This window comes from Gouania willdenowi, assembly GCF_900634775.1.
Source record: "Gouania willdenowi chromosome 24 unlocalized genomic scaffold, fGouWil2.1 scaffold_320_arrow_ctg1, whole genome shotgun sequence".
Classification (NCBI taxonomy): Eukaryota; Metazoa; Chordata; class Actinopteri; order Blenniiformes; family Gobiesocidae; genus Gouania; species Gouania willdenowi.
In genome coordinates this window covers 4,284,516-4,299,312 of record NW_021144848.1, presented here as the reverse complement: position 1 = coordinate 4,299,312, position 14,797 = coordinate 4,284,516, and the positions used below count along the sequence as shown (strand labels likewise).

Below are 14,797 nucleotides of genomic sequence, written 5' to 3'. Positions count from 1 at the left end.
GCTACACGTTTGGCATTGAGGTGCTAGCTGCTACATGTTTAGCATTGAGGTGCTAGCTGCTACATGTTTAGCATTGATGTGCTAGCTGCTATGTGTTAGTATTGAGGTGCTAGCTGCTACATGTTTAACATTGAGGTGCTAGCTGCTACATGTTCAGCATTGAGGTGCTATCTGCTACATGTTCAGCATTGAGGTGCTAGCTGCTACATGTTTAGTATTGAGGTGCTAGCTGAGGCTAGCAGAACTCCAATGATCCACAAACTCTTTCTCTAACAATTTTCACATAACTAGATTTTAGTTTTCCATCCAGTGTTTTTATTTAAACTAAAATGAACGTCCACGAAGCACAGCAATGACTTCTAGCTTGTAGCCGGTGCATCAGTATTATGGGAATACCGGGAACTTGTGCAATGAGAAAAGTTCCGCACTGTTTGGAGTTTTAAAAAAAATGCGATTAACTGCATAATTGTTTTAGTGCATTTATCGTAATGTGTACGCGTTACAGTGACAGCCCTATTCACAGGAAGTGTCTGTGATGTGATGTCACAGTGAAGTCACCTAACAGGAAGTGCCCTGGTGCTCTGCTCAGGAAGCTCTGGCGGGTTCACAAACATCAGCTTGAGGAGCAGCTCCAAGTAACCAAGGTGACGAGCCAGTCGTGTACTGAGGAGCCACGCCCACGTCCAGCCGTCACCCTCACGCCGCCCGCCGAAGTACACTACCACTGTAACACACACACACACACACACACACACATAGAGAGTGAGCCTCTACTCTCTGCTGAATGGGGGGGGTTGGGGGCGTCTCACCAAAGAACAGGTAAAGCAGGGCCAGCAGGCTAAGAGACATGGACAGGGCCAGCTTTGGGTCGGCACAGACACCCAGGACCACGCCCACTGCCATGCACAGGAACACAGACAGGAAGACCACCAACCAGGAGAAGTGGAACAATGGCTCCACCTGCTGGCCAGCAAAGGTCTTCATCTCATCTGAGGACCCACACACACACACGGACACACATTTCCGTTTCATGGTCATTGATCATAATCTATATGTTGTATCTGTTGTGTAGTTGTTGTGCGTCTCACCCTCCAGTTTGCGTAACAGGAAGGACTTCCCACTACCCCACTGGGCGTACAGACCCACACAGATGGGGGGCTGCATGGTGGGCTCACTGAGGATGTCTGCCAGCGCTGAGCTGTACAGATCGTATCCCATAATGTCTCCATCCGTCTCCGAGGGTGACAGGTGACCTGTGGGTGGAGCCAATCAAAGGAGTGAGCCTGCTGTGGGGCAATGGGGGCGTGGTCAGGGGGTGGGGGGCGTGACCTACGTGCTCCAAAGATCTGCGTGAGGATGCTCTTCTGGTGGCTACAATCGATGTTGTAGGGCGTGTCGTTGTTGCGGTTGGGGCGGTACAGTAGGCGGCCATCTTTAGGGTTCCTCAGCAGCAGCTCAGCCAGGCGCCGGCTACGGCCACGGATGGCAATGTGAAGGGGCGTGTCTCCTTTCTGACACACACACGCACACAAGCCTTAGATGTGAGCAGCTGGACAGGAGAAACGTTTATTGTGAAGGTGCAGCAGCAGGAAGTGACCTTATCCACAGCAGAGACTTTAGCTCCTTTGTCCAGCAGCAGCTCCACCACCTCTATGTTCCTCATCTTAGTGGCTTTGATCAGAGGCGTCTCCCCGTCCTTCGCACGCACGCACACACACACGCACACACACAGAGTTAGAAGAGATCATGTGACCAGTGGAGGTCATGTGACTCACCTTGGTGCAGGTCTCGGTGTCGGGGTTACACTGGAGGATGTCTCTGACCATGGTGGCGTTTCCTTTCTCTACAGCCCAGTACAGAGCCGTCTTATTCTCCTGGAAACAACACACGTACCAATCAGCAGCAGTGGGAGGAGCCTGAGCAGCAGTGGACGTGGCCTCCTCACCTGTCCTCTGATGTCGATGTCAGCATATTTTTGCAGCAGCGCTCGTACGATCTCAGTGTGTCCCCCCCTCACAGCTCCAATCAGCACTGTGTCCCCACTCTGTAACACACACACAGATGAGATCCTATAGGAAACATAGAAGAGCAGATTCACTAAGATGTGAAATAAAGGGGAGAGAAAGGAAGACAGGAGAGAGGTAAGGTCTCGCGAGATGTTCTGAGAGTTACGTACACTCTGAAATTTCAACATGGCCGCCTGCTGCCTTGACTAGTTTGCCAACTCTGTTTATTTGCACATAATAACGCTTCTTACTGTTCAATCCACGCCACCAAACAAAAGCCGACCACGCGCCACTCACCAGCCAGAGTGGAGGACCTCGAAGAGTTCATTGACCAATATTACGCTGAGTACGTGATGGAAACCGGACCTAACGCCGTGAGCACATCAGATAAGTCGGTGAAATGTCCCACACAGAGGTCCTAAAATCCATCAATAAGAGGCTGGATGTGGTCGATTTACTGCACCAGGACTTTCAGAAAATGACGGTTTTATCTGCGGTGACCTCGGAGGTAAAAGAGCTGAAAAATGAAAACAAGCTTCTTAAAGAGACAGTCTTGGATATCCAATCTCGCAATATGCGAGACAACGTGATCTTCTCAGGTATTCCAGAAACATAAAAGTAAAAAAGTCGGGAACTTAAAGGTACGCAATTCGGCATGAATGATTAATTCCTTCGAAAAATAAATGAACGTAGAAAAACCCTGTATCCGATAGGCAAAAATTCAAAAATATGAATTCCTAAAACTTTTCTGGTCAATGCTGGCTCCACCTTTTTTCAGAGTAGGAACAGAAATGAAAAAAATAAAGGTTAAGTAGGAGGTCACATGAATACAGCAAACATTAAATTATTACTTTGTAACGATTCACCTGTCTCTTCCAAGAAGATAAAGCTACAACGCACTCTTAGGTAATGGGCAAGTCTGTCTACCAGCCAGGGTGAATACCAACACATATACAAATAAACAACAAAAGCTGTGACTTTAGTTATTAGCCGTGTATTTCAGTTCAGACAGTTTAAAGCATAACCCACCCCAAACGCTCGAGCGTAAACCCATGTACAAACAAACACAAAACTACGCACTAAGGCGCGAGGAAAACTATAGCTTGACAGCTCTGGGCAGTGTCAAGTTGGCGTGTGACATCACATCACCCTGCATGTCCGCGCACGCGACCTGTTCCCTTCATATAGTGGTAACATCTCCAATTCACAATTACATTCATACATTCGTTTCAATAATACAACAGTGCTAACAAAAATGATCATAATTAAATGCTTTTATATCCTCTGTGACCAGGTTCTACACAATAAATGACATTTTAAAGGGTTTGGTTCATTCCTGCTGGGTGACACACATGGTCCTTACAACTTAAACCAGACAAAAACCCCATGTTACCCTCAAGTTACCGTCCCATCTCATTTATTAACACAAACATAAAAATTATTTCCAAAGTACTCACTTCCAGGTTAGAGAAAGTAGTTCAGTCAATTATATACCAAGACCAGACAGGATTTATTAAAAATAGACACTCCACAGACAATGTTAGAAGACTGTTTAATTTGATCAACATGGCACAGAACTCTAAAAAGAAAACAATAATCTTGTCACTAGACGCAGAAAAAGCATTCGATAGAGTCAACTGGTCGTTCCTCCTTGCTGTCCTTGGCATATGTGGCTTTGGAGAATCATTCATACAATGGATCTCCACCCTATACTCTAAACCTAAGGCCTCAGTAACCACAAACAAAATAACATCCCAAAGCTTCACACTGCAGAGGGGAACCAGACAAGGTTGTCCACTCTCACCTTTGCTTTTTGCAATATTTGTTGAACCTCTCGCAGCAGCTGTTCATCAGAACTCTGTTATTAAAGGAATCCACTCATCCATCTCAGAACACAAAATTAATCTTTATGCGGATGATATTTTACTCTATTTGGAAGAACCCCAATCCTCATTAGAAGAATTATTTAAACTAATAAACAGCTTCTCTAAACTATCAAACTATTCCATTAACTGGTCAAAATCATCAATCCTTCCTTTAACGAAAAAATTCATGGAACCCAGCAACCCAAAACCCACAATACCCCTCCCCCACAAATATAATTAAATATCTAGGCTTAGGGTTGGGGGTTGGAATTGGTGGCGGGGTGCACTGGATCCTCGGCCCATTGGGGCTCTCTAGGGGGTGTGTGTGTGGGGGCGGTGGCTGCCTCTTGGACTGTGGTCTCTGGGGCGTCTGGGGTGGTGGCCTGGGGCTCCTTGCCCCCGCTCTTTCTGCTAGCCTGGCTGTATCTTCAGGCCTGGGGCAGCGCCTGGGTTTACAGTAGTGGTTCTTACACATACACTGGTCTATGATGCACTGACATGTCTTAGACTGTAGATAAAACTGGTACTGGGCTCAACTTTAGACACGTTGATCCTAAATACCTGTTTTAGGTTTTACCACTCACTCCTTCTCTCTGTCCACAGACACCACCAATATACCTAAGCTTCACACTGGTCACCTGACTGGTTTGATTACATGATCACATCTCACTCTCACTATAAAGCAGTCAACTCTTCTCCACCCTTTCCATTTTCCTACCCTGACTCCCTCTTCCCTGTTCCCACCCCCTCACCCAGGTGTAACACTGCTCTCCCTTTTTATATTCTCCCTATAATAAAGTGTTTCTTACCCTTCCTTAGGGAGGGCTGGTGATGGTCACTATTAAATAAAATAAATTCATTTATTTTATTGCAATAACAAGGTAAAAAAAAAAAAAAATGTAACACGCACACACACACACAGCTCTGTAACACACACAGCTCTGTAACTCTTATGGTAGGCCCCACCCACTCACCCTGTCTGGTATATTGACGTATGTGCCGGCGTCCAGCAGGTCCTGGACAATCTCCGTGTAGCCCTCCTTGGCAGCAATCATGAGGGCCGTGTTCCCATCTTTATCTGTCATGTTGACGTTGGGGTTCCTCTTCAGCAGCTCCTTCACCACCGCCGTGTAGCCCCCTCTCACCGCCACGATCAGCGCCGTCATCGAGTTCTGAGAAGCACACTTTATTTTCATATACATCTATATATTCATATATAGTTATATTAATAAGCAAACACAGCTCTCTCCCCCAAAGTAAAAACACAGGGGGGTGAACAACAGTCACCAAAACTACAGAAAACATAAATAAAAGGGACATTTATAGGAAAAATTCAAAATGTTAAAAACAAACTACAATAATAACTTACTATAATAAATTGTATATCCCGTGCCTCGCCTCTTTAGTTATCTGCCTATTTTTGTACTGGATTTTAAAAATAAAATAAAAAGTTACATAGATTTATCTTGAATAGATCCATAACTTAATCATCTAAGGAGGGAGTGGAATTAATTATGGTCTGATTTAACCTTCTTCAACCAGTTTCACTAAATTATGTTTATACAGTTAAAGCAGAAGTAAGTAGAGCTTAGCGCTCCCCCTAAAGGTCCCTTTGGTTATGTCACTGTCATAAACAACCCCGTGGCAGCAGCTCCTCCCCCCACTACAGTGAGACGGGCAGCGCGAGGCTTCCTAAACGTACAGGGGGGGAAATTAAAGCTACCTCTACCACCTGACCGTGGCTCGGGTGGTAGTGGGTCGTCTTCTGATCGAGAGGTTGGGGCTTCGATCCCAGTACCTGACTATGTGTCGAAGTGTCCTTGGGCAAGACACTGAACCCTAAGTTGCTCCCAGTGGTCGACTAGCGCCTTGCATGTCAGTCCTGTCCCACTGGTGAATGAGCTGATATGTAAAGCACTTTGAGACTGTTTCAGTGGTGATAAAGTAATTTATAAATCAAGTCCATTTACCATTTACCATTTAATCTTGAATAAGCGTGTTTTTTTTGTGTTTTCGTGAGAATGAGAACAGAGCTGTGAGACTGCCACCAGGTCGGAGGCAGAGAATGTTGCAAGTGAGGTTTTCTGGCCAGAGACAGTAGGTAGGATGAAAGACCCCCAATCACCCTATAAACACAAGGATTGCCCTCAGAGGGACTACGAGATGGATTTATGAAGGTGAAAAAGTTACTTAGTTTTGCTTTAAAGGAGACTATTGAAGATAAGAATGCCTAAATACTGAAAACTACAAGGAACGGCAAATCGGAACAGTCGAGTTTGAGCCGAGATCAGTTTTGAGGAATTATTAAGTGGGAAGCATTCACTTTTATTAAAGTTCCATTTATAACCAGAATAGGAACCTAATGTGTGTAAGATGTTCAGAATCTTGTGGCTGCAGGAAGTGGAACTTGAGACATAGAGTCAAAGGTCATCTCTCGACGAGGTCAGTCGCACTCTCTGTTTCTCCCTCCCTTCCGTCTTATCTCTCCCAGCTGCTGCTTTGTCAGGTCTTGTGAAACTAACAAGAGCCTCTCTCTGCAACTCATCCAAAACCGGAATAATGGAATTAATTAGTTGGTCTCTCAGTGCTATCGATCAGATTTTTTCGACGCAAAGAACCAGAGGTGGTGACCCCGCATGTCCAAGCGGGACGTTTGCGGCTGGATACAAACTTGACCCTTGGAACAAGTGGCGAGTTGTGTGTCTGTCCATCCTTTCCGTGGAAGACGTGGAGGACATCTACATGATTGGAATAATGATAGTAGGCATGCTGCTGATCGGAGCTGGTGGCTTCCTCATCTATCGAAAAGTCCGTACTACGCTGGCGACTGTTTTGGAAAAGCTGCCAGTGATTTCTGAAGGATGTAGCAGAGCTCTGAACACTCAGACTCATGTGTTGATCGATATCAAAAGCAAGCAAGAGCTGCTTTTGGATCGTCTACGCGTTATGGATAACAACTGGGAGAAGTTTGAGACCCGGCTTGGAAGTGGAAACTAGGCCACTCATTGGATTACAGCAGAGAGACCCAAGACAGAAGGCTATTGGAAATTAACATAGCCTGTATCAAATCACATTGTTTATCTCCTTTTCAGCTCCCCAGCTGCCAAGGCTAAAGCCAAGGTTGTCTCAACTCTTATCACCAGGAAGTTTCTGCAGACGGCGGCTCTTACCCCCCACTCCCTCCCCCCGCTCCTTCCCTACATTCCTCCTGGAACTGTTGATGCTGAACTTTTCCACACGTCATCTGGTTGTCAGTAACGCAGCTACAGGTCTTCAACTTCAAATGCCTCGTCGGCCATCTTTCCCCACCTCCCAACCGCAGCTGCATGGAGGCGTGGTTGCAGCGCCCATTGGCAGCACGCCCATGTCCCCAAATAGCTGGACTCCTGTTGTTCTTCCCACCTGACCCCCTCCCCCAGCCAACCTCCCACCCAACCCTTCCCACATGCCTTGTCTCGAGTTGTTTGACTGTGTCATGCTTACATTTATGTTTGCAGAGGCGGTTTTTTTCCTGGTTTCACACTGTTTTCTCTGTTTAAGGAAATCAGTTTCAAACTGGCAGTTTTTTTATCCCCTCACCCCTCCTCTCCTCCTGTTATTGATCCCTTTTTCACCTAAACATGTGGGCGCCGCAAATGGCTGCTCCGGTGTGTTGATGTGTCTCCTTTCACTGCAACTACCTAGTCAAATTCCTCGTATTGTTCTAAACTGTACCTGGTCAATAAAGCTGATTCTGATTCTGATTCTGATAAAGTGATGCTCTGTCCCATTCCTATAGATATGGTAAAATGTAGGGGAATTCTGAAGGGAAATGGAAAATGGAATAGTAATTGGTTAGGGTTACCCTAACAGTTACAGGTGTGTGTTACAGGTGTGTGTTACAGGTGTGTGTTTTACAGGTGTGTGTTACAGGTGTGTGTTACAGGTGTGTGTTTTACAGGTGTGTGTTACAGGTGTGTGTTACAGGTGTGTGTTACAGGTGTAAGACTGTTTTATGCTTGACGCATCAACGCGCTGCATGGAAATGAAACGAACGGAATCCACATGAAACAACGCATGTTGGATTTATACTTTGTGCGGTTTCCACTACCAAACTGCAGGGGGCAGTGTATAACAAACACACGCCAACCACGGTACAAAAGTACGGTAGAAAAACTAGCCGTTGTTTACAACATGGCAGCGACAGTGAGACTGTGTCTACTTCTCCTATTTCTCCTTGAAGAAGTCTTGTTATTACTGAGACGGAAAACAAAGCGAAGGTGGTCGACTCGTCCTTTAAATGGTAGGAGCCAACGTTCCAGGAACTACAGTCCCCGTACCACATGTGTTCCTGCTGATGCTGCATGTAATCAGAAAATACAGGACTGTAGTGAATTAGAAATACAAAACTGTTTTTATTGTAACACACTGTAACAAAAGAAATAAAATATACTAAAAAAGAATTGCACGTTATGTGACCTGTATTCTATATCCTCATACAGCACTTGGTAGATTGTATGTTTGACTGCCTCAGCTTTGTGTGCTGGGATGGATTCCAGCATGTCAGCAACAACACAGTGTGTGTGTGTGTCCTTAATTCATTGTCTGCCATTCACGTCTATAGACGTTAATTGTGTTTTTCAGCTGGGGTTGCTAGGAGACAGTGAATATCTAACTTGTACCATGATGTAGTGACCAACTGCTGACATGTAGGTGGCAACAGAGCACCTTTAAATGACAGATGACTAATTTAATGCTGCCCCCAAAGTAAATGTACAAATACACAAAACAAGAGCAAGAATTCATTTTAAAAAATAGAATTACAACATTGCAGGAAAATACAGTAAAAGACCAGAGAAACACAGAAAATACTCCAAAAACACACAAAACGAATAGAAAAATGAACGAAACAACAACAGTAATACACAAAATTCCTCAGAAAAATATACAAAATTACAGAAAATGACAATAAAAGTAAACTAATAGACAAGAAAAACATGAAAAAAACTCAGCAAACCCACAGCACTAACAAAAAAGCAAGACAACAGAAATACACAAATAATACTCCAAAAACACACACAAATACACAATACGATAGTGTTGTGTTCAAGACCACACTATCCGAGACCAAGACTTGCCCGAGATCATAAACATTTTTTTTTTAAATAAAAAGAATATATAAATAAATGAAATTATGACAAGGTTCGACAGTTAAATAACACTCTTTAGTTTTAGTTTATTTTAAATACATTTGACAAACAAAAAAGTTGGCTGCAAAAAATGAACTAAAATATTAAAACTACTACTGCTACTGATAAATTCACAATTATTCTACATATTTGAAAACAAGATTTTGATGTCAGCTTTTAGTATTTCTGCCAATAAATACCATGTCTGGTCACCAACACAGAGTGTTTCCTATGGAATCAGAACATTATCATAAATAATGGACTCTTACAGGGTTTTTCACTAATGCACATGTTTTGATTCACAGTTATATTTCAGATTCACAAATGCACACCATCTGTTTTACAAATATATATTTCATGCAAACTTGTAGTATAAATTCTGAAATGCACACGCTCTACTTCACTAATATTATTTTGAGGCACATGTAATATAAATCCACAGATGATGCAAACTGCTGAATGTGCATTTATAAACTGCCTCTGTGCTGTGAAACATATGTGTATGTGTGTGTTGTGAATTATGAGACTGCACTGACGTCCACCATTGGCTGATAAAAGTGATTGACAGATTCATCAGCCAATCAGGTGTGTTTTCTTTCAGCCAATCACATGGCTTCATATGGCACAGAGCCGTGCGTACCTTGCTGATGTGTCAAGCATAAAACAGCTTTTACAGGTGTGTGTGTCACAGGTGTGTGAGAGTTACCGCCCCCTCCTGATCCACATCTGCTCCATTCTCCAATAGATGAGTCACACAGTCAAAGTGTCCTTTCCTGGATGCCCAGATCAGAGGAGTGGTTCCATACTACACACACACGCGCACACACACACACACACGCACACACACACAGTCAGAACAGACACAACACTGCTGTGTAGTTGTGTTATTAGTGTGTAGTTGTGTTACCTTGTCTGAACAGTTGACCTTTGCTCCATTGCTTAGCAACAGTTTGATAATGTGGGCGTGGCCTCGACCAGCGGCCCAGATGATTGGATACACACTGTACTGCTGCAGAGAAGGATAGGGCTCTTAGTGTGTGTGTGTGTGTGTGTGTGTGTGTGTGTGTGTGTTACCTGTCCGGTTGTGTTGGGGTTCGCTCCGTGTTCCAGCAGCACCTTGGTGACCTCCTCACGACCTTTGTAGGCTGCCCACATCAGAGCGGTCCATCCTCCCTGTCACACACACACTCACATACAGTTATAACCCGTGTTAATAGGACACTACATTTCCCATGATGCCATGCTCCCACCATGTCTCTGTGCTCGATGTAAGCACTGTTCTCCAGCAGCTCCTTGACCACCTCCAGGTGACCTTCCTTAGCCGCACAGATCAGTGCCGACCAGCAGTCCTACACACACACACACACACGTATCACCTCTATACATTAAAGGTAAACAAACGTCGTACTAACCACGTCGTCCAGGTTGACGTTGGCCCCCCTCCTTATCAGCTCTGACACTATGTCCATGCTGCCCTGCTCCGCCGCCACCATCAGAGGAGTCTGACCGTTCTGTACACACACACCAGGGTTTGGGGTCAATTAAAATTAGAATTGCAGAATTGATAATTCATTATATCTTGTGGAAAGAATCTGTGGCTATTGCAGTCATATTTGTGTACCTGTCAAGTGTTGGATTAGAATATAAGGGAAATTTTCTGGCGCCTGCTCTGATCTGGGTTAAATTTGCTGATGCTAAATGCTACACAGGCTCATTTATTAACAAACAGCTGATCAATATGTGACACTTTTGGCTTTTTTTCCTGTAAGGGACAGCACGTGTGAGTGAGTTCAGTAGTGTAGTTTGTTATGGGGAAGGTCTGGGTTAGACATTTACATTTTGTTTTATTACATTTTTATTATAATTTCTCATACTCACTCATGTGGTTCTCTGGTATTCACTAATGACTTATTAGACACATTTATTACAGACTTTACATTATTTAACACTTTATAAACAGTGTATATTTGTGGAGCTTGTGATTGGATGATTTTTCATGGTGACTTACGTGGTTTCTTCTGCTGTGGTAGACGTTAAAATATCAGTTAGTCTCAGAATGATTCTCGCATCACCTGGAAAAAGCTGAGCGCACATGGGATGAACCGAGAGCACATGGATGTCACTGACCCTCTTGACCGAAGCCAGAGCCAGTAACAAGACAGCCTTAAGAGAGGCAAACGTCAGGCCCGCCTCCTCCAGTGGTTCGAAAGGAGGATGTTTAAGTTCCTCCAAAACCACCGCCAGATCCCACGGTGGCACCAGCGATCTGGATACGGGGAGGAGACTACGCAGCCCCTTCATAGTAGATCAGAGGGTGCTGACTGGCCGATTCATCCCCAAAGCCAACGTGACATGAGGCGATTCCCGCCAAATACACTTTCACAATGTATTTCTACAGGACCTGATAAGTGACAAAATCACTCCCACCGGACACTGAAAAGGGATGTGGTTCCTCTGGAGGCACCACCCCTCAAGCAGCCTTCACCTAGAGTTATAAAGAGACCCAGTGGATGGGGCTCGGGCACTGTACGGTGGGGATCACACTGTGATAATCCCACGGCTGACAGATTGAGTCACTCATTGAGTTCCTGTGACAACCGGTCCCAGCACAGCAAGAGCTGCCAGGGACGTGCACACAGCATCCGGTAAAGCTCCACAGTGTCCGCATTCCCTCACCCTGGACAGGGTGGAGGGAATCAGAGCCAGTGGGGGGGGGGGATGCGTAAAGAAGCACACGCGGCCAAACGTGCGCTAGTGCGTCTACACCGAGGGGAGCCTCTGTGCTGCGCAGGGAGAAGAACAGGTCGGCACCCACGTTTATGATCCCCGAGACGCCCAACACTCCACAGGATCAGTGACGGCAACCGACAAGAGCGCAACCCGCCCTGACGGTTGATGTACACCTCTTCAGGATCATTTTAACATTTTTTAAATATGTATTAATATATGAGTATAGTGAGAGGCTCAGACGTCCACACCATAAATATTAATACCAATATATTCATTGATTAGGAATCCTAACAAGGTAATCAATAGATGATAAACTAATTATATGATAAATAATATTTATTAGTGTATTTTATAGACATGGGTCAAACTGAGCCATTAGCATTAGAGATGCTAACAGAAAGCTACCACAAGAGGAAGGTTATGTTTAATTAGGGTTATTTATTAAATGATCAGTAATTGAGAATGTAATTGTAATTCCACTTTAGTAATTGAGAATGTAATTGTTATTTACTTTAAGGGGGAAAATAATAATCATAAATTAATTGTAATTGAGAAAAAAAGCTGTTCAACGTAATCATAATTGAATTGTAATTGAACATGGATAACTGAAGAGGTAATTGTAATTGAAAAATGTAATTGACTGCAACCCTGACACACACGCTGACTCATGTCTCTGTGAACGCTGGCGTCCTCTGTGTGTGTGTGTCTGTGTGTAGTATGTCCTGTGTGTGTGTGTGTGTGTGCGTGTGCATGTGTTATGTTCTGTTTGTGTGTGTGTGTTTATGTGTGTGCATGTGTGTGTGTGTTATGTCCTGTTTGTGTGTGTGTGTGTGTGCATGTGTGTGTGTGTTATGTGCTTTTTGTGTGTGTGGGTGTGTGTGTGTGTTATGTCCTGTGTGTGTGTGTGTGTTATGTCCTGTTTGTGTGTGTGTGTGTGTGTGTGTGTGTGTGTGGGTGTGTGTGTGTGTTATGTCCTGTGTGTGTGTGTGTGTTATGTCCTGTTTGTGTGTGTGTGTGTGTGTGTGTGTGTTATGTCCTGTGTGTGTGTGTGTGTGTTATGTCCTGTTTGTGTGTGTGTGTGTGTGTGTGTGTGTGTGTGTGTGTGTGTGGGTGTGTGTGTGTGTTATGTCCTGTGTGTGTGTGTGTGTTATGTCCTGTTTGTGTGTGTGTGTGTGTGTGTGTGTGTGTGTGTGTGTGTGTTATGTCCTGTGTGTGTGTGTGTGTGTTATGTCCTGTTTGTGTGTGTGTGTGTGTGTGTGTGTGTGTTGTGTCCTGTGTGTGAGTGTTTCGTACGTCGCTGCGTCCGTCCACCTCCTTGAAGCGGTCCAGATGAGCTCTCAGAGCAGGCAGGTTCTCCTCCTCTACGTAGCTGAACAGGTTCTGGATGGCCAGAGTGGTCATCTTGATGGAGGTGGTAGTATCCATGGCTGTGATTGGTCAGAGCGCCCTCTGCAGGACAGCAGCAGTAACACAGGTTCTAATGTGTTCCATCAATAACTGAGAACATTCTGTGTTCTATGACTAATACAGAGACTTTAATCCAGTGTTCCCAACCTTTTTTGGATTGTGACCCCATTATAATATCACAAATTCCTGTCAACACTAAAAACATTATTTTTTATTACATTATCTATTTATTATATGTGTGTTGTACTTTAATTTTGAAAAGAATATATATTTTTAATGAACCAGTAGCTGATTCCACAATTACGACTTTAATCATTCAGAGGACCTGAATGCTCTGTCGCTGCACCTCTGTCGCCATAGGAACTGGCTGCCTGTCACCATGGCAACAGGCTTGGATGACTTGAGGAAGCCTTTGTTCCTCACATTTACACACCTGTACATGTTTCTATTTATTTTATGTTTTTATAGCTGCCCACGTGACTCATAAACAAATATCTAATATGCAATGTTGTCATAATAATAATAATAATAATAATAATATCAAACATTCCTCGACAGCGTGACGTCACAGTGATGAACGCGTGAATCCAACCAAAACAACGCTCAGGTGTTCATTACTGTTACGTCATCAGACGACCGCTCTTCACTTATTCACATCAAACTGTAACACACACACACACACACACACACACACACACACACACACACACACACACACACACACACAACAAAAACAACCTGCACAGTTCGGTCCTTGCTGGGGTCGGTTGGTTGGTTGGTTGGTTGGTTGGTTGGTTGGTTGGTCGGTCGGTCGGTCAGTGTTCGGTTGGTTATCGTCAGTGTCACACTGAGCTTCGCTCCGCATCAGCACCGGACGCCATCTTATCTGCGGACGCTGCAGAGGACAGTCTGCTGCTTCCTCCCAGCACCTTCACAATAAAAGGAATTAACGCTTCTGTTTCCCTAAAAATAATACGGAAAACTTGACAAAAGGAAGAGATTCAATTAGGCTTCATTTAGACAGACACACAAACTGATAATAATAATAATAATAATAATAATAATAATAATAATAATAATAATAATAATAATAATAATAATAATGATAATGATAATGATAATAATAATAATAATGAAAATAATGAAATAATAATAATAATAATAATAATAATAATATAATAATAATAATAATAATAATAATAATAATAATAATAATAATAGTGTTATCTTGGCTAATATCTATTATTTATTTAATTTAACAAAAAAAAAACCCCTTAATTTTCCGTTCTGTAATTGTATTTAGGTTTCTTGCTCTTTGTATCTTTGGCTGTAACATGTTGATTTCCCCCTTTTTAGGAGAAAATAAAGTATAATCTAATCTGATTTTATTATTATTATTGTTAGAATTGATTTTATTTTGAAGTAAGTTCATACATCGTGTTGAACTCTGATCAGAATATTATTGGATGTAATCTGTGTTACAGTTCAGCAGTTTTTATTATCACCTCAGTCTGAAGTTCAGTGTGTGTGTGTGTGTGTGTGTGTGTGTGTGTGTGTGTGTGTGTGTGTGTGTGTGTGTGTGTGTGTGTGTGTGTGTGTGTCCGCCTAGTGGCGCTATACT

The 14,797-nt window shown here is 43.5% G+C and overlaps 2 protein-coding genes across 9 annotated transcripts in view; one reads left to right on the top strand and one right to left on the bottom strand.

The window, feature by feature from the left end:
* kidins220b (kinase D-interacting substrate 220b) overlaps positions 1–14,095 on the bottom strand; it is a 32,874-nt gene extending 18,779 nt beyond the window's left edge. For 3 of the 4 annotated variants that reach the window (XM_028440472.1, XM_028440473.1, XM_028440474.1), the window contains exons 1-15: positions 13,915–14,095; positions 13,063–13,218; positions 10,452–10,550; positions 10,290–10,388; positions 10,114–10,212; positions 9,947–10,048; positions 9,746–9,844; positions 4,846–5,043; positions 1,946–2,044; positions 1,776–1,874; positions 1,598–1,696; positions 1,334–1,511; positions 1,089–1,253; positions 810–989; positions 559–724 (exon numbers count right to left, since the gene is read on the bottom strand). In XM_028440472.1, the coding sequence (XP_028296273.1) occupies positions 559–724; positions 810–989; positions 1,089–1,253; positions 1,334–1,511; positions 1,598–1,696; positions 1,776–1,874; positions 1,946–2,044; positions 4,846–5,043; positions 9,746–9,844; positions 9,947–10,048; positions 10,114–10,212; positions 10,290–10,388; positions 10,452–10,550; positions 13,063–13,194 (1,814 nt within the window). In that variant the 5' untranslated portion in view covers positions 13,195–13,218; positions 13,915–14,095. The remainder of the gene's footprint in view (positions 1–558; positions 725–809; positions 990–1,088; positions 1,254–1,333; positions 1,512–1,597; positions 1,697–1,775; positions 1,875–1,945; positions 2,045–4,845; positions 5,044–9,745; positions 9,845–9,946; positions 10,049–10,113; positions 10,213–10,289; positions 10,389–10,451; positions 10,551–13,062; positions 13,219–13,914) is intronic. The other variant, XM_028440475.1, reaches the window with a different exon arrangement.
* Positions 14,096–14,703: 608 nt separating this feature from the next.
* The window catches only part of cep43 (centrosomal protein 43), a 12,039-nt gene continuing 11,945 nt past the window's right edge, over positions 14,704–14,797 (top strand). For all 5 annotated transcript variants that reach the window (XM_028440581.1, XM_028440582.1, XM_028440580.1 and 2 more), the window contains exon 1: positions 14,704–14,797. This exon is cut by the window's right edge and continues 150 nt beyond it. The gene's annotated coding sequence lies outside the window, so the exon portion shown is untranslated.